Source organism: Apodemus sylvaticus, chromosome 18, assembly GCF_947179515.1.
Source record: "Apodemus sylvaticus chromosome 18, mApoSyl1.1, whole genome shotgun sequence".
In the NCBI taxonomy this organism is placed as follows: domain Eukaryota; kingdom Metazoa; phylum Chordata; class Mammalia; order Rodentia; family Muridae; genus Apodemus; species Apodemus sylvaticus.
In genome coordinates, this window is record NC_067489.1 from 11,952,641 (window position 1) to 11,977,549 (window position 24,909).

General features: G+C 41.4%; 1 protein-coding gene across 1 annotated transcript in view; it reads right to left on the bottom strand.

Annotated features, from left to right (window-relative positions):
• Nucleotides 1-24,909, bottom strand: part of Csmd1 (CUB and Sushi multiple domains 1) — a 1,354,421-nt gene that overhangs the window by 458,541 nt on the left and 870,971 nt on the right. The window contains exon 9 of the mRNA XM_052162855.1: nt 7,552-7,676. Within this exon, the coding sequence (XP_052018815.1) occupies nt 7,552-7,676 (125 nt within the window). The remainder of the gene's footprint in view (nt 1-7,551; nt 7,677-24,909) is intronic.

Below are 24,909 nucleotides of genomic sequence, written 5' to 3' on the forward strand. Positions count from 1 at the left end.
AAAATTCAGATACACAGTGCTGTCAGGAAATGAAGGAATCAGCAGGGAGGTCCACAGAGTGGAGCTAGTGATGGGAGAGAGTGGATACCAGAGGGATTTCAGATGCAATGACATCTGACAATGATACAAGGTGTGTATAGTGGAGAAAAGCAAGGCCAGTAGCCTCAGATGGATGTACAATGGCTTCCATATGGAGTTAGCACCAACTCTGCTCATTCCAGGCTGTTATCTATTCACAGTGTAGGCAGGCAGTATAAATCTGAACCCATACCTTCCAGAAACACTTTGACAAAACAATATGCAGAAAAATACAGTGTCCTTCAATTACAATGCGCAAGAATTTCCAGTTACTGGTACTTCCTTCCCTTAATTCCACCAAGGAAGTTCTGTGACTTTTCCTTTAATTCTCTACCACAATAGCTGCTTGGACAAATAACCAAATAATTATATGAAATATAATTCTAATATTGATGTTAGACCTGTGATCCAATAGCATAAGGCTTCTCTCTGGTGTAAATAATCTTTTCATTACCATTTAAAAGGTCACTTCTGCATAGGCACAAGACTCAGATAGAAAGGAAAATGCATAACAGCTTCAGTCCATGACAAGTTAATATGTTAAGGATGATTCTAGTTAACCTCACCTGGAATCCTGAGGTAATAATAACTTTTTTCTGTGACCCAGGCTGCCTCCAATTAACTTTTGTGTAACTGGGGTTACATTGGAAAATAACACTTCACTTTTCTTACGTGCCCTTTCAATGCAGGGAGCCACTCAAGCCCTCATGTTAGCTCCACCCCGGAAGGCATATCAACGTGGAGACCCCGTCCCTATTCATCTCCTCTAAGGCTCAAGAGATGAAACACCAGCCAAAGTATTTCACTTAAATAAAGCTATATTGTCTCCTTGTCTTTCTCATTTGCTTATTTTTTTCTACTGCCAGTTAAGGATGCTTATGCAGTTTTAAACAGCTCGTAATGTTTTACCCTGAGGGGAAAAATCATAATAGCTGTTTTCATATCTCTAAATGAACTATGCATAATTTCAAATGGAATATGGATTCCCTTGTGTAATTACTGAGCTGTGACAGCATTCATCTGTTTGGTAACTGGAAGGAAAGGTAATGTCCCTAGTCCTCCAGGCTAATTAGATAATGCAAGTTTTGGCAAACCACACCAGCTCCTAGACCCAGGGTCACTTCTGACTCACAGTGTGCTACCAACAGCTTCAATTAGACACTCCCGAGGAGAGAAGGCTGGGTAATAACATAGTAGATAGAGACCCTTTGTGGAACTGGAAACTTTAAAGACCAGGCCTTACTTTATCCAATGACCTTAAATATTCTTAAGTTTATCTCAGTCACAATGCTTAGAGAAGCATCATACTAAGTGAGGTAACCCAGTCTCAAAAGATCAATCATGGTATGCACTCACTAATAAGTGGATATTAGCCTGGAAAACTGGAATGCCCAAAACATAATCCACACATCAAATGAGGTACAAGAAGAATGGAGGAGTGGCCCCTGGTTTTGGAAAGACTCAGTGTAGCAGTATAGGGCAAAACCAGAACAGGGAAGTGGGAAGGGGTGGGTGGGAGAACAGGGGAAGGGAACAGGGCTTATGTGACTTTCAGAGAGTGAGGGACCTGAAAAGGGGAAATCATTTGAAATGTAAATAAAAATATATAGAATAAAACAAAATAAAAATAAATAAATAAATAAAAAGAAAATTGACTTTGGAACATATGCCTGACATTATTAATCGATGGACTTTGTAATTGTCATGAATGAAATGGGAAATCTACACCAGGTTGTTATCTCTCTACAAACTACTTGTAATGGTGGCAAAAATGGGCTTTGGATATTGCATTCACTGTAGGGGGCTTCCCACAGCTGGCAAAGTGTCCCCAGAGTCAGCATTGAGTCGATTGCACCCCCAGTATGGAACTCACCCATAGCTTGCCAAATGCTTCTACAATCTATTTTGAGAACTATTTGAAACTTAGCGACGTGTGATACTTCTCTGTACCTGTTAGAGACACGGTATCATCTTTTTATAGAAATAGAGAAGAGCCCCATTTTTAGCTCTTCATGATCAGTGAGTCAGTCTATCATCAGGCGCCAGTAAGGGTCATCCAAAGGAAGGAATGAGAACATCTTCACACTTGAAAAAGGCCAGTCTAGAAAACCTATAGATTTTAATTGAAGAAAGTACATTCTGCTATGGATACCATCCAAAAAAATGACTATGAATCACTGAGATGTGCCCTCTCAGCACTATTAGGGTGTTGATGACTCCGAGACGGAGAAGCAGGCATACTATATCTAAAGCAGGGCTGATCCATGAGTCAGGCCCAGCATGGCTGGTCAGAAGGCAGGCTTGTCAGAAGCATCAGATTCACCGCATTCCCATGAGACAGTGTGTGTGAGGTTCAGAGTACAGACATCACATTATAATCTTTTCATCAATGTGTAGATAATATTTTTGGTACTTGTATCCAATAAATATATCCATAAAGCTAAATTTACCCATTTTGTTTTGGTACTTAGAGCTGGCTGTTTGATATTTATAAAATGGTGTGTGTATGATGTGAATTTTACGTGTGTGTGTGTGTGTGTGTGTGTGTGTGTGTGTGTGTTGTGGGGGGTGTGAGGGAGGACATTAAGCTTCCTCAGAACAAGTTTAGACAGGTGAGATAAGCTGATGTGATGCTTTGAATATTCTTGGCAAGGGAATGGCACTATTTGGAGATGTGGCCTTGTTAATGAAAGTGTCATGGTGGGCATGGGCTTTAATACCCTCACACTAGCTGCCTGGAAGCCAGTCTTTTTCTGTTTGTCTTTGGAACAAGATGTTGAACTTTCAGCTCCTGTGCCATGCCTACCTAGGTACTGCCATGCTCCTGCTTTGATGATAATGGACTGAGTCTCTGAAGCTGAAAGCCAGCCCCAATGACATGTTGCCCTTATAAGAGTTGCCTTGGTCATACATGGGGTCTGCTCACAGCAGTAAAACCCTAAGACAGCCAACATGACACTGTGCAGGAGCTACTGACCTGTCAGAACACGGGGGGAGGGGGAAAGTGGTTCTGTGTTTAAAACTTCTGCTTGCTTCTCCTGGATGTCCTCACTCTGCTTACTGTAAGTCTTGGAGTTACCCATGTTGCTAGAAGCAAGCCCAATGATTCTATTCTCCATCCAGCTAGCCTTGTGCTCTGTCTTTTCATTGGTACCCTATCAGGATAGTCGTTTACAAGTCTTTTCAAAAAGATGAAATAACACTCCCTCTTGGTCTGCAGATAATAGGTGTGATGGGTACCTGGGAGTCCAGCTTGTTTGCTGTATATATGCTTTCAATCTTTCTATCTTTCTGCACTTAGTCATTAGAGAGCAAGACAGCAACTCTGTGACCCAGTGCCAGGAAACATACACATAGGTTCCTCCCCACCCTCCTGGCATTATTTCTGTTTGAATGTGGCTTACACAGAGTCTGCTGTGTGACCCAAGATGATGCTATTAAACAGTGGACTACAGCTTTAAAATGGGCAGGAGTGGGAGGAACAAGAACTTGAGGAAACCTGGTGACCTTCCTCTTTCCCCTTCCCATCTATTTCCCTTTCCTCCTCAGCACTGCTCTCTTCTGTCCCCTGGAGGATGTGGAGAAAACGTTGGTGGCCTTGAACTAGTAGAAATCAGTGCTTGAAGCTCAGATGTACAGATCTCAGAGACAGGGTAAGTCTTGCAGAAAGCAGGAATTCATTGACTATTTTGTAGCAAGGTTTTGCTATGTAGCCCATATTATCCTTGGATTTGAGATCAGGAGGCCCCAGTCTGTAAGTGCTGATCTTACAGGGCCACCATCAGGTAGAAAGCAGAACCATAACTGACAAACTTGGATATCAAGTTGAGATGTACAGGCCATGTAGGAATCTGTTGTATCATTTTTTCAAAGTTTATAATAAAGTGCTGGTAATAAAGAGAGAGAGCATGCGACTAAACTAACTAATGTTGAAACATCTTGCCTCTCCAGATGGCAAGAGATGGAAAAGGCCACTGGGGTTATCAGAAGTGGAACAGCATTGAATATGATCACATGGCCCCAATCACAAGTTATCCCACAGAAAACAGGCTGAGAGGATCTCATGGGTCCCGAGACTGAATGCTTTGCCACTGACAGTCACAGTGTACAGGACTGAGGCCTTTTCTCACTTTCGCCCCATCTCCAGAAAGTCCCAGGAACTTAAAGACCACACTGCCCGTCCTCTCAGCAGATGCCAAAGCAGAGAAGGCTCCTATTGCTTCTCTGGATAGAGCTGTGAGACTGGTAAGGGACACACACACAAGCACAGAGCACTAGGTGGCTCTTTTCATGTCTGGAGTTTAGGAAGAACTGACTTTTTCTCCAGAAGGTAAAGTAGCAATTGCTAAAAGCAGGAGAGAGTGGGACCAGCAAGGGGAAGGGAGAGGAGGGTCAATGGACACTAGGCATTACTTAGCAAATCCTGGTAGATTTGTGTACATGAAATGACAAGCCTGTGCTATGTGTTTTAAAAGGTTCGCACAGAAATGATGGGGCACTTCATGCATGTGATCCCAGGACAGAGGAAGCAGGGGAGGAGGATGCTACAATTTAGAGAATCCATTATGCTAACCCTGATGTGAATATCGCTCACTCAGGAAGACAGGTGCAGAAACATCCCAGCCCATCCCAGCAGGTACAATGTTCCATTAATTGAATATGTGAATAAATAAATAAATGGAATTAACTGAATGCAGGAAATTGGAGTGTTAAAGACAAGGTTTCACAAAATGAATATATAGTTGAATCTGAAAACAAATCCTTTATATCTAGACTTTCTATTTACTCAGAATATTAAATGCTTTTCCAATTCTGCTTGATTAGAAATTTTACAATAAAGTCGACTAACATTAGTCTTGTTTGACTTTTGTTTTTTAAATATTGAAAGAACACATTTGTGTGTGTGTGTGCGCGCGCGCGTGCTGATCCTTTAAATTTTTTATTACATTTAATTTATTTATTCTGGGGAGTGGTATATACAATACTACAATACTACAATAGACCGGTAAGGGTCAGAGGACAACTTGGCCGTCCTTGGTTGCCAGTTCTTTCCTTGTACCATATGGAAGGACCGAACTCCTGTGTGCAGATCTGGCAATAAGTACTCTGACTCACTGGCTCATTTTGCTAGTTTTAGGGTTTGTTGTTGTTATTATTTATTTATTTACTTCTTTATTCACTTTATATCCAGATCACATCCACCTTCCACCTTTTCCTACCAGTCCAAGCCTTACAAATCCCTTCCCCCATTACCCTCTCCCCTTCTCCTCAGAGCCATGGGCACCCATGGGTACCATCCCACCCTGGAACATACAATTCCAGTAGGTCTAAGCACATCTTCTCTGGGTGAGGTCCAACCCAGATAGTTCAGTTAGGGGAAGGGCATCTAATGGCAGGTAACAGAGTCAGAAACAAGACACAGCTCCAACTGTTAAGGGACCCACATGAAGACCAAGCTGCACATCTGCTAGCATGTGTAGGTCCAACCCCTGCATGCTCTTTGGTTGGTGGCTCAGTCTCCATGAGCCACCATGGAGAACAACATGAGATTTAAAAACATTGAAGGTTTTATCTTGTCTGCTATAGCAAATGCCAGCAAATTACATCCTCCACAAGAAAACTATCCCAATAACTTGGTCCAGGTAGAAAAGAACATTATTCTAGCATGTTCAAAGGGATGATTCAACCAAGTATATCTAACTGACAGAGCAGAAGAGCAAACAGAGCAATGTGCTAATCTCTTATTGTTGGGTGCTGGGATGTTTCTGTGCCTGTCTTCCTGAGTGACTGATATTCACACAGGGTTAGCATATGGGCTTCTCTAAAATGTAGCATCCTCCTACATGTGCCTCATCTGTCCTGGGACCATAGGCATGGGATATCCCATGACTTCTGTCATTACATCTCTGAAAACACACAGCACAGGGTCATGATTTACTGTGCACATTATCTACCAGGAATTCCCAATTCAATGGACAGGGGTGTTCTCTTTCAAACATGATCAAGAAGACCATGAATGTCAATGAGGAATAAAGTTGAATGGGTTTCTCTTGCAGGAAGTACTCAGGCAGGGCTCTTTGCAAATTGTTGCTATGACTCTTGATCAGTGTTGGTATTGTATGTGTGTATAGAAAACTATTAAAAAACATGACATGTGAGCCAGCCATCCTCTTAAAAGGCTAAAAGGGTCAGGAGTTGGGAAGATGGTTCAGTGTTAAACGTCTTTTTGTGCGAGGCTTGAGGACTCCCAGAATCCATGTAAAAGTTGGGCCTGGCATGTCTGGAACCCTGTACCAAGGGACAGAGTCAAACATGTCCCAGGGCAGCATGAAAGGAAGGTTTGAAGAGACCCCATATTTAAAACTTATGGTGGGGAACTATTAGGAAAGTTATTCAACCCTGACCTCTGGCCTCCATGCATGTATGCATGGGTGAACACACTTATGCACACACGTGAAAAACACTGATAACCAACTAAATGCCTACATGGAAGGGGAAGATGTTATTTATGGGACTTTCTGTGGTCCAGTTAGTGCTTTATTTTTCTTGAAAATCTATCAGTTTATACAGGTTATTTTATGAGCTGCAAAACATGACATAAAGTCCAAACCTAGTCTTCTTTTAATTTCAAAATATTTTTCGTATAAAAAAATATAAGTCAATTTTTTATTAGACTCTTTTTTTTATTAAAGATTTTCAAACTTTAGGAAGGATTTATATATCTCATAAAAGAAGAATATTGATATTTATTTCTGTTTAATTTCATGTATATCATCTGAAGAAAGTAGTCATGGTGATGGTGACTATTTTCTTTGGTAAACCACATCAGAAGTGTAGTATAATGAAATATACTATGAGCTGGCAAGATAGCTTGGAAGTTATCACACTGAAGACCAAAATACCACCATGATGTTGGCAAAAGATGACCATGTTCTGAAAGTTATCCTGGCCTCCACAGGAACCATGGCAGGTTTATGAGCTCAGACATATCCACACACATGCATAGGTAAGTAAATAAATGCAAATGATCTGAAGACCATTGGTTAATTAAATGAGGACCAAGACCATGCTGATAAATTCTTTCTATTACTCACTGCATTCACAGTGCCACCTAGGGGCTAGGGCTTTGGGGTTTACTACATGTTTTTATGTGCTTACACTGTTCACATATGAAGAGAACTACAAACATATGGTGGGTGGGTGTGTTCCTGTGCATATGCATGTGTGTTTGTGTGAGCTCAAAGTATCAGATTTGCTCATAGCTGTCCTACCATGAAATTATTGGTAGCCTTAGAGGAATTATCTCCTAACAAACCTTGAGGGCGTTTCTTCTGACCCACATCATCTTGAAGACATACATATTACCAAATCCTTCCCTTGCTACTGACCATGCCTCCCACTTGTACTTTACCCTGTGTTCAGGAGTATATTTTGCCCCGGGGACAGTCTGGGCCATCTTACTGGGCACCTTACCTCTGCAGATGGGTCGGTGGTCACTCCATGCTGCAAGGGTCTCCGTGACTCTTTGACAGGTGATGCCCTTGGCACCTTGGAGTACATAATTGTCCTCACAGGAGAACTGCACATTTGCACCAACCCTAGACAGCACCAAGAAGAAGACAGTCCAAAATTACCAACAGAAAGAGGACAGCAGCAGATAACCTAATGCTGTCACTCAACCCTAACAATGTAGCGCACCCAGCAATCCACAGGAGACTGTTTTGTGTGTTGATAGTTACAGCAATTTTAGAGTAGGTTACAGGTAGTCCAGGGTAGCCTTGAACTTGCTACACAAATGAGGATAAGATTGAACTAAAAGGTTACCTTGTAAACCTTAAGGGTCACCTCAAAAACAGAAGAAAGCAGAGGTGGTATTTGAAACTTCTTTAAAGGCATTTATTTATTTATTTATTTATTTATTTATTTATTTATTTAGCATGCTTGGGTGTTTCACCTGCATATACATCTGTATACAACGTACACAGGGGGTTGGGTTACAGATATTTTGTCAGCTGCCATGTGCTGCTCAGAACTGAAGCTGGCTCCTCTGCAACAGCAGCTGGTGCCCTTAATTGCCAGACCATTGCTGCAGACTCCAAGAAAGGTTTATGGATTAAAGAAGAATATACATATGAGTGAATTTTGGACACTGAATTGTCTTACATGACTAAATATTTTGCAGAAGCAAGGACAGAAAGAATCCAAAGATCTCTGCAAAGCACCTATATTCCTACCACCAACATTTGCCATCCTCCCTAGAACATTCAGAAATACATACTACAGGAACAGAGGCATTTATCTTAGGGGCAAGCAATACATTCATCCTAGAATAAGATGAAAGACTGTTTTGGCTCCAGAGATGAATCTGAAACAGGAAGTCTGATTATTGGAAGCAGTGATAGGGCATTGTCCAGGACTACAGCTTGATAGAAGCATGAGGCACTGTGCAAGTCAGAGGGTAAGGTAGCATGGGAGGCAACCATCACACTGAGGACATAGAATTCTTCTCTTCCTACCATCTGCGTGGACAGCTGGAGTGCTTCACTATCCCACAGGTCAACTGTAACAGGAAGCAGTTCTACCCAGATAGATGTTGAGGGAACATGAGTAAAAGTATGAGTCACTGGGAAAGAGATGACAGCCATCCAGGTAAATCCATAAAGATGACAATAAATAAAACATAAGGGAGGGAATAAGGATGCCTCCTTTTCCTGCTGATGGAACAGAGACATCTCACAGTGGATATTGGAATTAGTGTTTTTCAAGCCTCATAAGAAATCAACTCACAACGGCATGGTGGTACTCTTTCTGGTGATAGTCCTGAAAGTGTCAAAAAGTCATTAATTCTGAGCCAACCCAACTGGTAACATTCTTGGGTTAATGAAATAAGTACTTTTTCATTTTTAAGGAAGCTCTCAGTTTTATAAGAAATAATATACAAACCAGAGCCTGTTTAAGAGAATATGAAGTACATGGAATTTTCAGTTTTGCTTGTTCAAAAAGCTGTCTTCATATGACATGCCAAGGAAAACTGGACTTCTGTAAAGCAGATTTTGAAAAAAAATCAATATGTATATATATATATATATATATATATATATATATATATATATGAAATATGAGCTTTAAAGATAAAATATGTTAAAACCAAATAATTCTGTGTAATTGCCAGTATGACTGTCTCCAAAAATCGCTATAATTTGTAGACATTCTCCCATAATCCCTGGTGATTAGACTTTATTTCAACATCTGAACTATAGTTACCAGATTATATAAATCTACCAATTTTGTCTTCAAACCAATTATTATATATCTGTTCCCTATCTATAGTTTATTTTCTATTGACCTGTCTTTACTTGAATTTCTAAATTTTCATTACTCCTTCTGCATTGGACATATACTATGCCACACTTTAGGAGTCAGATGTGCAGAAATAAATAAAATATACAAAGCCCTAATCTCACAGAGATAATGGAGGAAAATGACAATTAGTAAACCTTAATAAAAATGAATGTGAAGGAACCAAACAGATAATGGTTAGAGCTGGGGTAGCAGAGAGGGAATGCTACAGTCTGTTGCAATGTTCTGTGGCCCTCTTGATCTGAGATGCTAATTGCTAACATGCTGTTTCAAGGGTGGACAATAGGAGTATAGGGAAGTGGAGTTAGTATATCTGCCTGCCACCTGCTATATTGCAATCAACTCACAGGCTAATTTGACCCTGAGGATCTCTGCTTTTCCTTTAAGTATTGAAAAGTACTAGGAACATGAAATCCCCAAAGCACAGACAAAATAGACAAATGAGGTTCCAAACCCCAAATTTTCAGTATAGAAAAGAAAAACATGTATAGAGTGAAGAGACAATATACCAAAAGGGAGAAAACATATGAGACTCAGATACAATGAACACAGACGGCTCAAAGCAAAAACAAGCCAATGTCAGATTTAAAAGTGTGTGGAGACAGACTTCCGGGTAAGATGGCTACTCCTGAGCATCTATCCAAGAGACTATATCCTGCTACGGAGATCCATACTCAACCATATCCATCACTTCTCTGTCCCCAACAGCGCGGATATGGAAACAGCCTCAATGTCTGATTACTGTGGAACAGGGAGCAAAATGTAGTGGCTAGATGTGATGCAATGCTGTCCGGCCATAAAGAAGGAACATCATGAAATGTGCAGGTAAATAGTGGAACCAGAAAATATACTTATGGAGGTAATTCACATCCGGAAAAATGGGACTAGGCACCAGATTTCTAACTTTGTCTGCTCGACTAGGAGTCCAGGGTCCAGTAGAAGTCAGGAGACTAGAAAGCATCATCATGTGAAATGGGAAGAAAGACCTTGAAGGAAGAATCATAGAAAACAGGTGATGTAACGAAAGGGGCATAATGGAGCTGGAGGTTTAGGGGGGACATGGATGGGTGTTGGGGGGAAGATGAAGGGGTGGAGTACAGCTAACAAAAATCAAAGATGGTTGAGAAGGCCATATGGAAACCTACTATTTTATAAGTTACCCACATACACACACACACACACACACACACACACACACACACACACACACACCACATATCATCTTTCATATAAAAATAATTTAGCTAGGATTACCTTCACAGGGGATTTTGTTCCTGTCAGAATCTAGGTTGTTAAATAAAAAGCCCAGAGTTAGTATGGGTTAATTCTCCTCTAGTGACTCTTGTTGGCTGGGGGGTGTCCTGGAGAGCCCCTAAACAATACAGGTGAGTGCTGTTATTTACTCTGGGTTCCCCAGAAGAATGTGGCAGGAATGATTGGTATGAGAGCATACAACTTTAGTCCTAGCACTTGGAAGACAGAGGCCGGTTAGTAGATTTCTGTGAGTTCCATGCCAGCCTTGTCTACATAGGGAATTCCAAGTCTGCGAGAGCTACAAAGTTGGATTTTTAAAAAAAATAGACAAACACATATTGCTTAAGATACCATAGACATTTGTTAAAGGATACAGAGAAATCTGGTGTATAATTATCAGGAAGTTTCATCAACAGTGCTAGGCAGCTATAAACACTTAACCACAAGCACTGGAGTAGCAAGTTATGCCACTGGAGATGTCATGGGAGCAAGAGTGGCAAAAATGTTATGGAGGTGACTAAACTCTCTGCTCGGATTTCAGGATGGCTTCACTGGAAGACACACAGACCTGGTACAGAAATCTAGCAAGGAACCAACAAAAGAAAGCCCAGGCACTAGAGGTAAATCTAATGCAATTACTTTGCAAAGTGGGCACAGTGTCAAAGTGCCCCCTCCACATTATGTCTCTATATGGACAGCATTGCTCTCAGACCTTATCAGAGCAGTGTCCTTGTGTAGTGAAAGTAGTTGATGCAGAGACTCACAACTGATCAGAGTATAGAGAACACGTTTCAATGCTTTGCTAAGCCACAAATGGCACATCTATATCAACTGCCCCAAAGGTTGGGGACAATGGTGAAAGAGAGGGCAGAAACACTATAAGATCTAGATATCAAGGAGGATTTGAACAAAACAGTATCTGCTGGTCCTGATAGGACAGCCCACTCATGAGCTCATGTTCTGCACAGATGAAGTCAGTGAGCATTCCAGCCAGAGGGAGGAAAAGTTCATGAGGTCTCACCCCTAACTTTGGACAGTTGGAAGATTCTAGTGGAGAGAGAATTTGACCCCTGGTAGGTCAAGAATGTACCGATGGATGTCTCCAAACCCACTAATGTATAGGCAACACAACCAGGCTATGAAATTAGGAGGAATAGAACAGGGACTGAGTGGTTGAATCAATTACTACAAGACATTCTCAAAGAATTATTAAAATATATTTAAAGAACTGCAAAAAAGTATTTAATGGTGTCATAGCACTGCTGTAATAGAAGAAACGTAGTCTGGGTTGGTGATGGTACAGAAATAAGGGAAGACTTTTGTACTATTCAGAGGAATATAAAATAGCACAACCACTGTAGAAAATGACGTGAAAACTCTTCAGAGCCTTTTTTTAAAAGAACAACTATGTGCCCCAGTATCTCTGATGGCCAAATAGATGAAAGGAGTAAAATTAATATCGGAGTGATGTGCACATTTCCAGCTTTGGAAATTCTAAGCATGATGAAGAACCAGGAGACTGAGAGCAGACAAATACAGACAAGTGAAGTTTGGTGTCCACCCAGAATGCAACAGGGGGACCCCTTGCTACTCACAAAACCATGGGTGATTCATGAAGCCACTTTGCTCGGGGATAGAAAGATACACCGCATGCCTACTTATACTTGAGAAGTTACAGACTAGAAGTCACAGAGACACACAGAAGAATCTTGTCATCATGGTCCGGAAGATGGCGACAACTCCAAGAAATATGGTCCATAGAACAGATAAGCCCAATTACGAGGAACATGAGTGCTGGTGTGGTCTCATGTGTAGACAGTGAGCAGCATTAACACAAAATGCATGACATATTATTCTTTTGAAAATGGTTGACATACATCTTAAATATGATCATCAGGAATTATGATCAGATGATGTCAGAAATTCTAGTTAGCTGGCACATGCAATGCTCACACATTTCAAGATATATTGTATACTATAGAATATCCAATTTGCATTTGTCAGTTTTGACCCCATGACTCATCAGTCTCATTTGTGGCAGCATTGTAAGTGTCTGTCCAAATTATGAGGCGATGCTGCCAGAGATGGCATGGCATCCAACAGTAATGCCATGCTCAACGAGGCTACTATCAGAAATATTTGGCAGCATACAAGTTGAACTGTAAATAAGGATCATGGTACTTAGTATAGACATGTGTATAAATATAACAAGGAATGAAGCCTGACTCAGAGCCACCTGGATGTTAGGATCCAAATACTAATAAGTTTTAGTTACATCTACAGAGCAGAAAACACTCGAGCATTTTTCAGTGGAGCATCTTGCAATGTCTAGTAATTGTACTATTCTAATTCTATGAAATTAAAAAGAAAACTGTTAAGATGCCATCCTCAGACTGTCTACCCTCACTAATGGGAGGCTCTGGCGTGCACAGTTTTTCCACAGACACCTTTCAGGCATGTGTTCAGGAACCCCTTCCAGCCTTGAGTAAGGACTTTTCCCAGAACTGGCCATCTTCCTGTGGAGTCAGTCTTTCCCAGAAGGCTGTGCTCTAGTGATGTCACTATTTCTTTCCAAAGACATTCAGGGAACCACACAAAACTTCACTAGTATTATGAAATCATCACAGGGCTTAGTTGAAATGGCCTCAATAGATAATGGAACAATTCTGCCATTAAAGCATTAAATTTATTAACAGTGGCTAGCCTTCTCTCTGACTGCAGGGCGAGATGCAGCCCAGGGGGCAACCCTCGAGCAGAGCTGAAGTCAATTGTCTCAGTAATGGATCAAGATGGGGTGGAAAAGAAATATGGCCTGGCTTCTAATTTATTGACTTGAGCTTTGGTTTTGTCTTATCCTGGCTCACAAATCAGTTTAGTTTAAAAGCCACGTGTGCTTCCTACTTCAAATGCACAGCAAACCAAGTTTTCATCGACTTATTATCACTATATTTGAGATATTGTATATTAGATATATCAGATGACTAATCATGCTTTCATAGTTTTCTTTAAATATGATTCCAGAAAAAATATCTAGCTGTTCATTGGCAGGAACATATAGGGCATTTAAAAAAATTAGGCTTCATAAATGAAGACAAGTATTGGAGAATGAAAGAGTTGTAGATATGCTATGCACTGTTAATACTTAAAGGGCAAGTTTAAGTGGACCAGTGGAAGCCAGCGGACTTTGCCTTTCAAATAGAATACAATAGAGAAAAATAGACTATTCTAGCTTTAATGTTCCCTGCTCTAAAACCCTCATCCCTCAGCTTTCAATCTGTGGAAACACTTCATTCATTGACGTTTATTTAACTTTATCTACTGCTTTCGGAGGAGTCTTCTGAGGTGAAAGAGCTATTTCTAGATAGGTTTGATCTAGGACAAACTACTTCTAAATATGGGGTTCTTGGAAAATGATTATTTATGGACTTTCAACTAATTATGTGAAAACAACTGGAATGATTTAGGTATTAAATTTGAACCCCAAACAGAATGGTGCTAATGAGACTGTGGGGTTTACTAGTCTCACTGACCAAGAGGGGATGGCATCTCACCTCTTCTGTGATGGTTTGTATGTGCTTGGCCCAGGGAGTGGCACTATTAGAAGGTGTGGCCTTGTTGGAGGAAGTGTGTCACTGTGGGAGTGGGCTTGGAGATCTTGTTCCTAGATACCTGAGGATGACCAGCCTATTCCTGGCTTCCTTCAGATGAAGATGTAGAACTCTCAGCCACTCCTGCACCAATGCCTACCTAGATGCTGCCATACTTCTGCATTGATGACAATGGACTGAAGCTCTGGAACTGTAAGCCAGCCCCAATTAAATGTTGTCATTTATAAGACTTGCCTTGGTCATAGTGACTGTTCACAGCAGCAAAACCCTAATTAAGACACCTTCCTATAGCTCCAGTAACCATCCTCAGAAACTGCTGAGGCAGTCAGATAGATTTGTATTCTACTTCAAATTAATTATTTTTAAAAGGATTTATTTCATTTTCATGTGTGTGTGTGTGTGTGTGTGTGTGTGTGTTTGTTTGTGTGTGTGTGTGTGTGTGTGTGTGTTGGGGGAGGGGAGGTAGTCCTGCCACACATGTACAGGTTTCTGAAGAGTTCAGAAGAGGGTGTTATAGTCTCCTTGATCTAGAACAGTAGTTTTTAACCTTCTTAATGCTCTAGCCCTTTAATACAGTTATTCATGGTATGGTTTCTCCAAACCATGAAATTATTTTTTGCTACTTCATAACTGTAATTTTGCTACTGTTATGAATTGTAATGTAAATATCTGATGTCCAGAAAATCTTATATGCTACCCCTATGAAAGGGTCATTCAACCCCCCAAAAGAGTCATGACCTACACATTAAGAAACACTGATTTAAACTTTCAGGCAGTAATTTACAGAGTAAGCCAACGGACATGGTACTGGAAACCAAACTCCAGCCCTCTGCAAGAGTGCTTTTGACAACTGAGCCAGCCAATTTTTATTGTTGGTACACTCTAGTGTCTTAGAGTTTCCATTGCTGAAAAGACACCATGATCATTGGCAACTGATTTAAATAACATTTAATTGTGGCTGGCATACAGTTTCAGAGGTTTAGTCAATTATCATCATGACAGGAAGCTTGACAGTATCCAAGAAGACATGGTTCTGGAGAAGGAGCTGAGAATTCTATATCTTGATCTGAAGGCAGCCAGAAGACTGTCTCCCAGGCAAACAAAAGGAGTCTCTGGATCACACTGGGCAGACATCAGCATATATATGACCTCAAAGACCCACTCCACAGTGACACACTTCTTACAAGGAAATACCTCCAGTAAGGCCACACCTTCTAATAGTGCTACTTCCCATGGGTTAAGAATATTCAAACCACCACATTTGGCAGTAATAAATTAGAGGTACAATGTTGTATTTCAGTTAATGTTGACAATGTACCATGACTAGATGAGAAGGACAGTGGTACATCCATTTGTCACTGCAGGCATTGTCCATCTCTTTAGATTTAATGTTTAAAATCTTCTTCTGGAAGATTTCCCCTCTGAAATTCAATTAATTGTTGTCAACAAAAGTCATGTTACTGTGCCTTAAGGAATAACGTTATCCCTCCTGTCTAGAAACATCCCCATGCCTGTTAGCTGACCCATCCCCCCAAGCTGTAAACAGATGGTGATGTAAGATGACAAACACACAGAGAGAGATAATAGATGTAGGAAGGTTGATTGTTCATTGATAGATATAGATTAATAAATTTATGATAGTGATGGTAATAGCTAGATACAGGTAAATACAGGATAGAGAGATGAAAGAAAGGTATGTAGATAAATGATAGGTGACAGAGAGACAGATGATAGGTGATATATAGATGATAATAGATGATACATGACACATAAATAAAAGATACACCAATAACTAATAGATAGATAGTTAGATAGGTACATAGATAGATAGATTAGATAGATAGATAGATAGATAGATAGATAGATAGATAGATAGACAGAAAGTCAGATGGATAGATATAAATGAGAGAAAAATATATATGATAGATGGTTATAGGATAATAGATGACAAACAGATGATTTCTAGAAGTATACAGATGATGGTAATGATAAATGACAGACAGATAAGATAGATGGATGATAAATGAAAGATAGACAATATGCTGATACATAAATGGTAGCAGACATAGACAGCACACTACGTCCAAATAGCCCAGTCTGAATATAACACTGAGCTGTGACTGGCACTGCTGAAAGCCATTTCAACACACAGCCTTCCCTCCTATTCAGCACAGAAAATACAAACTTTTGAGCCAGCCTTGTCTTCAGTGCTGAACTTAAGCCAGGACTTGTCACATCTTTCATAATAAAATTGACCCAGGGGTCACAGGATCGGAACTTAGGTAGTCACATCCCAAGAGATAGAGAGAAATTGTGCTTCACTTGAAATGTTTTCACAAGGTGAAGTTAGGGTGTGTAAGAACACTGAAGAATGTTCATGAGTGTGCAGATATGTCATGAGTATGCACATAACGCATCCACCATGCACATGTATGTATATAAGTGTAGCGTATGCGTGGGTGTGTCCCACAAACAATAGTGCATGTATGTACACAGGAGCACATCTACCATGCATGAGTATGCCCTACACAAAAGTGCATCTATACAGCATGAGCACAGATGTACATGGGAGCACACCTGTGTACATATGGTTGCATAAGCCAAATGTGTATGTGTGTAAGCATGATTGCATGAACTATAAATGTGTTCACTCCCACATGTGAATAAGAGGGGAACAAACCAGTTATAAGAGGAGTCAGGAAGCCTGAGGAGAGTGGGTTGAAACTAGAAATAGGATAAAGGCTTCAGAATCTCTGAAGGTATCCACAATCCCCAGAGCCCTCCCTTCCCATGTGTTTGAGGATCTAGGATACTAAAACACTGTCTTTCAATTCCCCTTAGGCCTGGGGAATCCTGTGTCTGACCACATGGAGTCTCTGAAGGAGAAACAGCAACTCAGAGACGGTAGAAGAAGGCAGAGCCCTGGGGGCCTTGCCAGATATTCTGCTTCGCTCCCATCCCTGTGGCTCCTTACATTGGCCATCTGACACAGAAGCCCAGATCTGGTGCTGACAAAATGGCTCAACTGGTAAACATAATTGTTATCTGAGTTTGATTCCCAAAATCTATATGTCTTCTACCATATGTACTCCACCAGAACACACACACACACACACACACACACACACACACACACACACACACACACATACACACTGACTGACTGTAATAAAAATACACTTAAAAAAAAAGCCACAGACATGGAAAGCATGTCTCTGTCAGGAGAGAGGTGACCATGTGAGAGGCAGAGGGAAGACAGGGGACAGACAAGCAGAGTCTAGATCCTGGTCCCCACCTGAGCATATGCTTTTTTCTAGATGCACATTTAACATCACATGAAGAATTCAAAAGTTAAATTAATGAGTGACTGAAGACCTCCATTTTTCATCCTCAAGAGTGACTGAGTGAGATGGGGGTCTTTAAAGGATCAACTGAAATAGATCCCCTGAGATCGTTGCATTTTGCACCACTGAGAACACGTTTCTGAAATGCAGCTTTCTGCTGCTTGCTGGTTTACTGCACTGCCCCAGCTTGCCTGTGTTCCCTCTGCTTTAGCATCTTCATTTATTGCCCCCCCCCATACACACTTCTCCCATTTATTCCATTATCTTCCTCATTCCTCCACATTTTCTTTTAATCATTAAAAATGTTTTCCCTTTATAAGTAAAATGATCTCTAAGTTAAAGGTGTTAAAAACATTACTGAAACCCAGATAAAGACAATTATTGAAGGTAATCTTTGAAAAAAAGAAAAATGACATTTGATGCGAGAAAAGAATGAGGGAGGAAAAGCTGTCAGGGACGTGCCAATCATTCTGTGACGTCCTCAGAGCATCTGAGTTACTCCTCATCCTACACAGAAGGTCCCCAGTGCTCGATCAGAGCCTGGCACTTGGCAGATATGAGAAGAATTCATGCGGCATGAGGACTCCATGGAGACAGCTCCAGTATGTATCCATGCTGCATTGGTAAGGGAAGGTGAAAAAGCATGGATGTCCACAGCTTCCCATGTCCTGGCTTTTTCTAACCCCTTACTCCTACTGGGCAAAGGCATTTACTGGCCAGCTCTGCATTGGACTGGGATCCCCGAGGACAACATGCTGAGTTCCTGGGATATAAGGTCCGTCATTTTAGGAGATATTGGGCTGCGTTTCTCATCAGCATCAATCACTTTGTGAATGTCAGTGAAGAAACAGCCAATCACTTTTAATTGCATTTGGGGTTGGGCCTGATAGATTTATGGGGCAGGGGAAGGGGCGTGGGTGCTTGCACACATTTTCTGTTTTCAATCATTAACGAAGTGAATGTGTCATATTTCAATGTCGACCACAACGAGCCTGGTATCACAACCTGGGTTCATCAGGATGTTCCATGTCACCAAGTTATATAGTCATAAGTACCCAACAGCCATGCCAATAGCCTGAGTGCTCAGTCCTGGGGTCCTGCCCTGCCTCCCTTCCCCACTCCTCTCACCTTAAGACTCCACATGCAGTTCACTTCCAGTTCCACGACAGATTTAGCTGGAAGGATGTTAACCTTGAATACAGGAGTATGACGAGGCAAGCGGATGGGAGAGAAAGCCACTGGGTTTAGCAGGGATGATTCACTCTTATGCCTTCCAAGTTCCAAACCCATTCACTGAGCTCCATTTCCACAGTGGACCCCTAAGGTGTTCAAAAACTATTTTGTTTTGGGAGAGGACCCCCATCTTGTGGCAACTCTATCTTGTGATTATCCACATCATATAGAATACACCAATGTCTGCTGCCTCGGGATTCCCCAGCATGTAAGTCCTACCACTCAAGAAGGAGCCAGATATATACACACATGGAAGCTCCCCATTAGCTTAAGGACCTCCCTGATAAACGAGAAGCAGGAGGGTGTCTCTAAGACGATTCCAAGCAAATTGGCCATGCACTGGGAAGGCTGGCTCAGCATTCCAGAAAATACCATCATCTCAAAGACAAATGTGCATAGCAGCAGATATCAGAATGCCTTTTATGAGTCGTGATTTCTTCACATAAGTCATTTCTGGGTCATTTTTTCTTATACAGTGATGGCTTCTACACTCATCTCCTCAAGCTTCCAAGGCAATTTGGCAGCACTAAACACACGTCTGAGAGTAGATGGCTCTCTCCAGCCTGAGGGCAGAAAGGGAACACATATTTCATGTGACTTTTAGGTACTGTAGGCTAACAGTCCTGAAAGACCCTACAGCGATGCAAATGGAGCATTGAAAGAGTTCAACCAGCTGTAATGCTGTGGAAAAGGTTTCTTCAAGTGAGCAGTGACTTCCAAACTGTAACTAGCTCTCAGAAATGGCGCATCAAAAAATATATCAATTTTTCTATGGGGAAATTTAATTTGAATCTTCCAAATCTAAGTTCACAGGATCCTGCTGTTTACCAAACAAGATGTCTTTGTCGTATAAAAAGGAAAAGTGAAATTCCTGTATTCAGAGTTCTTAGAAAGGCAGAAACCATTTCCAGGCAGTTATAGAAGAAGCAAGAAGGCAGAGGGTATATGTGGGTAAGGCAAGTCCCAGAAAGAATTAGAAGCAGGGAAGAAATTTGGTTACCTTGATGGCTGAGTGTTCAGAGAAGCCCCTTGACTTGCCCACTGTGACTCTTGCAAAGGCCAGAGGCAGAGGCTTCCTGCAGAACTCCTTGCGGGGAAATATCTAATACAGGATATGCCAGCTTCTACAGCACATCTCCATGTGGGAAGAGGGGGTCAGGAGGCCAGGGGTTAGGGATCAAATATCATCCTCAAGGGTCTTAGTCAGAGACTGACAGATGGCAAGGATAAAACAGAGTCCCCACACAGTCAAATCTCAGAGATCTCAGAAAAGCACCTGCAGTGTAACCGAAGTAGACAAAGTGTCCTCTCAACAGACTTCATGAGTGACAGAAGCCCACTGTGCCTTGGAAGGCACAGAGGGAGTAAGACATGTTGTGATGGTTTGACTGAAAATGGCTCTCCTGGGCTCATAGGGAGTGTCGCTATTGGGAGGCATGGTTTTGTGGGAGTAGGTGTGGCCTTGTTGGAGGAAGTATGTCATTAGGGGTGGGATTTGAGGTTTCCGAAGCTCAAGTGAAGCCTAGTGCCTCATATTCTTTTCCTGCTGTCTGCCTATTCAGTCGATGACCTCCCAGCTCCTTCTTCAACACTCTATCTACATGCCATCATGCTTCTTGCCATAATTACAATGGACCAAACCACTGAACTATAAGCCAGCCCCATTAAATGAAATGTAGTCTCTTCAGAGTAATAGAAACAGTATCTGAGATACAAGCTGATGACCTCTCTGCTGGGGTAGGTGTGCAATGAAGACTCTACCCTCCCTTGCCATGGAACTTGAACTTGCCATCTTCTTGTTAGCTTGGAAAACCCAGACACATAAGTCCATCTGCTCAAGAAATCAGTGCCTGGGTCCAAGTTTATTTTTGTCCTAGAATTTATCTCTTCAGTGTGTGATTGATCAGCAAATGGCCCTATGTGTACAAAGACTTTCTGGTAAATATTTTCTCCTAACTTCTATCTATGCAGTACAAACCCTTCCAATATTTTGATTTATCTTTCACTTTGTACTACTTATAACTGAGTAACTCCCAAGGTAGACATACAAAGGAAGGAAGCCAAGAGGGTCGAGGAGAGAACAAGTCATTGTATGGAATATACAGCATATGTTCATACACATATACACACAGGCCTAGGAGAGTCATTCATAAATTTTGAAACCAGTATTAAAGATGCAAACATCATTGGTGGCTGAATGGTCAGTATACAGCTTATGATAGCTAACAGAGGTACCCTGGGTTCAGTTTACAAGCACCTTTTGAGTAGCCCATGTGCTATGTTCTTCCCTCTAAAATCATCATATTACTATGACCCTGTGGCTCCAAATCCAGTCAATGGAGCTTAAAGCCCACTAAAATGAGAAGCCCACAGAAAACATCAGGTAACATAAAAGATCCATCTTCCTGAAGCACATTCTAGATTTGGCTACTCAGTCTGGGCTCTGGATTCAAAAACCACATAGAAAAGAAACCATTACTCACTGGGATTTGAGAGGTCAGTGTGAAAGTTCCTTATTCGATAGACATTGGTGTCATACATATCAAACTAACAATACTATAGATAGTAGACAAGAGACTGATAATCCACATTTAGGCTCTGTGGTGGGCCTGGCTGCAGAGAAGCTGATCTGGCCACAGCATGTGGCATGTCTTCTGCTTTTGGCCCCTTGCTCAATCCCATTTCTACATCCTCCTCACTGGAGTTAGAATGTGTCAAACTACCTTGCACTGAGATTTAGGAAATCCCACGTAAAGTTGGTGTCTCCAATCAGATGCTTATGTTGCAATGCAAGCCAAAGCCCATATTGTTCTTTAGGATATCTTGACTATTCTGTAGTTCTGAAGAGAAATATAAGCTGGTTTCGTCATCAGCTTTCATCCTTAACCGTACTCTGAAGTCCTGTTGCCAAGAAAGAGGATTCATCAGTAGATTTCTTCAGCTCTAAGTGCACTGTGGCGCCGTGCATCTCTCTCCACTCTTCATCACCTGGTCTATATCAACCCAACAGTATAATATCTTCATATGATAGCTTCATTTCCATTCTTTATTAACTGTACAGCACTCTTAAGAAATAGTATCTTAAGTGAACTGATATATTTAACTAAGAAGGCTAAGTCAGTCTGAGAAGAGGGGCCCAGTAGTTTGAAGTGGCCATAGGCAAGTTGGGTCTGTGGTTGTTACAGTCTTACTCTGGTGATGGGGCTATAAATGCTGATCCTAAATGCCACCTGGAAGATAGGCTCATTGCTTCTATATACCTTCATCTGTGCCATGCATTTTCAAAGGTTATATTCTTCACTTCTTGTCTTCAAGACAGGCTATCATTATCACTTGTAACATTAAAACAGGATGCAAGGCAAGAAAATCACTCACTTTCTGGACCTTCCTTCTCTTTTTTGTACCCCTACCTGCCTGGTCCACCTTTGGTATCCCTTGGACCCCATCTACACGGTGCCCTGGAGGATCTCTTCCAAACTCTTCAAAACACCATCTCCAACATAGTGGTCCTTTCCCTATTTTTTGGTGTTTCTTTCTTATTCTCCAATAAGAAAGAAAGGTACTTAAGGACTCAGCTCATTTTTGTGGAGGAACTATGGAAGTATCTGTGGAAGAAGAACACTTTGGCCCCTAGACCTCTTCCCAGATATGACACAACATGATAAGTTGCCTATTCTCATTTTCTTTTCATTAGATAATAGAAACACAAAGTAAATAAGTGTGACATAGGGTGGCTATCTTGGATCATGCATGTATGTATGCCTTTGTACGTGTTGTATTTAAAGATCTTGACATTCTGGGGTCAGGGCGGCTCTAACTACATTTCCCTGTTGCCATAGTGAGTACAATCCAAAAACATGCATTCTCCCCCCTCTAAAGTTCTCTTCTCTGTGTGGTGGGCCACCTGGAACCTACAAAGCATGCAAAACCTCAGTGGACACCATCACAGAAAGAGCTGGATTGCTCCTCCCCAACATCACTGTTTCTGACTTGCCCACAAGCATGTCCCTGTCTTCCATGGCCTCTCTTGCTTTGGCTTTTCCATATGACTAAGGTAAGGCACCACTTTCCCCTTGTCTGGCTAGGCATTACTAACTTCCACAGGCATCAAAGCTGTAAATCCTTCTATCTACATTGTTGTCCATCCCAGGAGAGAGATGGCTTCTTTCTTTTTAACTTTCATTAACATCTGTATAGAGCAAATTATCTAATGTGCTGATCCCTTCACTGAGAGATACATCAGGAATAGGTGGCACAGTGACAGTTCACACAGACAGCTCCTATTAAACAGAGCATGTCACTAGGCATGAGGGCTAGTCTCTAGAAGACATCAGTATTAGTCCAAGATAGTGTCACTAGACACTGTGAGGGCATGAATAATCAGAGATTAGATGAGGAGGAACTATCCCTGTTCATCATGGAGCACATGGCTAGTCCCAAGTTCTTGTCAAAATATTATAAAAAATCCAATATAGAAAGACAGAGAGACAGAGAGAGACAGAGAGGCAGAGAGAGACAGAGAGAGAGAGAGAAAGAGAAAGAGAGAGAGAGAGAGAGAGAGAGAGAGAGAGAGAGAGAGAGAAAGGAGTGTAGAAGGCATCATTTTCTACAAATCCACCAAATCAGAGCTTTCCTACCTGCTCTTCTCTTTCTCCCCTGCCCCTTCCTCACCTGTAGATAGGAAGCCTCTGCAGAACCCCTAATACAATTCAGGAAATTGGGCTCCAGGAGCACATAATGCAATTCAAGAGTGACTTGGGCTCATTTACCTGCTATGGGTAGTTAGTTTAATCTAATAGGTACTGAGATCACTCCCCTCTCTTTCCCTTTACCCCTTCCCCATACCCCCTCTTTCTCATCATACCCACTGAATGGTGGTGTAACTGTCCAAGTGAAAAGTCAATTCCCCTTCTGGGTATCCCGGAAGCTGATATCTCCTGCTTCCTCTGGCCCCCAAGAATGTTGGCATTCCTGAATAGCATCATGCAAGTTTAATAGACTCTAATTCCTATATAGCACATAAATGGGCATCTAAGTGTTAGATCCCATCTGAAAATGGGGCTCTCTATAATTTCTACCTCACCTCATTCTGGTACATGAATAACCAAGAAACACAGAGTCTACTGTGCACTCCCATTGAGGTAGTTCCCAGACCATTGTTTCTCCATTGAGATTGTTCCCAGATCATGGTTTCTAACTATGTTGGTGGAATTGAACTGCTAGTTCATTAGCTGTCCTTTGCATTTCAAAGCTAACAGATTAATTCATGCTTAAATGATGGTCTATACACCTACACACACACACACACACACACACACATATATGCAAAAATCATGTACTTTTACAAACACTGAAAGGTAGAGAAGATGTGGGAATCTCCTTAACCATAACACAGTTGACCAGCCTTTGAGAACTGAGTTACACCTGAAACACTCTCAATGTGCCCTTTGTTACAGATACAGAAAGGTTCCCCAGGGCAAAGAGGACAATATGGTACCTTTCTAAGCAGTCCTTAAAGTTGTCCTGTCATTCTTCAGAGGAGCAATAATCTTTGGCAAATGCTTTTCATAGGCTTGTTTGTTTCTTAGCAACTGCAAGTTTCCAGAAAGCTATACACTTGCTTCCTAGGGAGGCCTCAGAAATGTGTTGTGTCCTTCAATTACTTTCTAATCCTGAAGACATTTTGGAGCATGGAAGAGGCATTTTTGTAGCAAAGTCAAAGGCAGATTTTAAGGTCTGTAGATTACTGTGTCAGCTTGCTTCTATTTGCACAGAGAATGATGAAGCAGGCCCCACATCTCCCTCTTCTGGTTTCCCACTAGTTAACCGAATAGCAATGAAACGATTTGCTGACACAGACACTGGTTAATGCAACAAGACAATGCTTGGCTTTTGAACAATAAGGACAGAGGTTGTTGTTGTTGTTGTTGTTGTTGTTTTTCTGAGTCCTATTTCCAAACTCCAAATGAGAGAAAAGGATGGGACACTTTTCAGAGCAGAGCCCAGTGCAGAGGTAAAACATCTCAGGGTTT